The sequence below is a fragment of the Meles meles genome, unplaced genomic scaffold (assembly GCF_922984935.1).
Source record: "Meles meles unplaced genomic scaffold, mMelMel3.1 paternal haplotype, whole genome shotgun sequence".
NCBI classification, from domain to species: Eukaryota; Metazoa; Chordata; class Mammalia; order Carnivora; family Mustelidae; genus Meles; species Meles meles.
Genome location: NW_025721373.1, coordinates 52215 through 54180, shown reverse-complemented (window position 1 = coordinate 54180; position 1966 = coordinate 52215). Strand labels below are relative to the sequence as shown.

General features: G+C 39.4%; 1 protein-coding gene across 1 annotated transcript; it reads right to left on the bottom strand.

Moving 5' to 3' along the window:
• Nucleotides 1-365: 365 nt before the first annotated feature.
• Nucleotides 366-1295, bottom strand: LOC123936334 (olfactory receptor 15-like). Its single transcript, XM_045996950.1, has one exon. The coding sequence runs from the start codon at nt 1293-1295 to the stop codon at nt 366-368; it is 930 nt and encodes a 309-aa protein (XP_045852906.1).
• Nucleotides 1296-1966: the final 671 nt, after the last annotated feature.

The following is a 1966-nucleotide window of genomic DNA, read 5'->3' as shown; positions in this document are numbered from 1 at the left end:
AAACAAACTAATGATTTATTATATGTCGACTAATTGAACATAATAAATAAGAACAAATGAGAAAATAAAAACAAAAACAAGGACAAGAGAAATCATAAATATTCTTCAAAAGTTAACTCTGAAAATAACATTTCCCCCTGACAAATATTCTGGATACTTACTATGTGTCAAAAACTGTCATTATGTCTCTACAGAATTTTTTAAACAATATGTTATGTAACACCATAGAAATAAAGAGTAAGTTACAAATTACTGCCTTTAAACTAAAACTACTGTTTTGTAAAATGATAATTCAGTGACTCTCTAATGGAGAGTATAAGAACATCATGATTTCAACACCTTTTTTTGATTCAGAAGGACATTTTTCATTTGTGCATCATTTTATTTAGCAGTCTTTGCAGAGCATCTTTTACTTCTTTGTTCCTTAGAGTATAGATGAGAGGATTCAACAGTGGTGTGACCAAAGTGTAGAAGAAAGTGAAGATCTTGCCATAATTTGAAGCAAAGTGGTTCTTAGGATCTGCATAAACCATGGCCACTGTCCCATAAAACATGAAGACCACAATAAGGTGGGAAGAACAGGTGGCAATGGCTTTTTTCCTTCCCTCTTCTGAGTGGAGTTTCCCCAAGGCTCGAGCTATACAGCCATAAGAAGTCAGGATCAATACCACTGGTACAATGGTGAAAAGGTCAGCAGAGATGGTCATTTGCCACTCAATGGCTGAGGTATCTCCACATGCTAGGCGTATGAAGGCAGGAACTTCGCACAGAAAATCATCCAGGTGGTGGTGGGTGCAAAAAGGAAGCTGGAATGTGATGGGAGATTGGGTTACAGATTCCATCAGTCCAGACAGCCAGGCTATTAGTACCAGTTTCCAACAGAACTGATGATTCATGATGATGGTATAATGCAGAGGCTGGCAAATAGCAACATAGCGGTCAAAGGCCATCATCACCAACATAACACCTTCTGTTGCCCCAAGGCAGAGGAACACAGATAGTTGAATGACACAGCCTGTGTAGGTGATGCTCTTGTCTGGCCCCCACAAATTAGACAACATCTGAGGCACAGCAGTTGTAGTGAAGCAGAGATCCAAGAAGGAAAGATTGCTAAGAAAGAAATACATGGGAGTGTAGAGATGAATGTCCACACAAGAGAGCAAGATAATGGTTGAGTTGGAGAGGATGATCATGGCATATAAAATGATCACTATCCAGAAGAGAATTATTTCCAGATGGGGCCATTTAGTGAAGCCAAGAAGAATAAAGCCTACTTGGAAACTGTTGTTTCTCATTGCTAGTGCTTTTGACATTGGTGCTTGGACATAATTATAAGTAAGATTTTGTGAATGAATTTCACAGAAAGGATACAGCCATTACTAGTTTTCCAGGGGGTCTTAGGACATGGAACATTTGGATGTTTTTCCTTATATCCGAGCAGTTGTATACAATCTCTCTTCCATAAGTTTGTGTTTTTTATACAAAAGTGGTATTAATAAGATCCTGATGAGGAGGGCGCCTGGGTGGCTCAGTTGGTTAAGTGACTGCCTTCAGCTCAGGTCATGATCCCAGAGTCCTGGGATCGAGTCCCACATCGGGCTCCCTGCTCCTTGGAGAGTCTGCTTCTCCCTCTGACTTTCTCCCCTCTCATGCTCTCTCTCACTGTCTCTCTCTCTCAAATAAATACATAAAATCTTTAAAAAAAAAGATCCTGGTGAGAAAAACAAAAATGAGATAAATGTAGCTAAAATTAAATCTCCTTACAAGTTAGAGCCCACTGATGAATACCTGAGGCCCGCAGAGTGTGACATTTCAAGGAACGCATGGCTGCCTTAATGTTGATGTTTCATTAGAGATTAAAAGCAAACTTATCTTAACAATAACCACATCTCCAAGATCCTGTAGACTCTAACTTCAGCATACAGAAATCTTAGAAACTTATGCTCTACCCCAACTCCCTCCACAA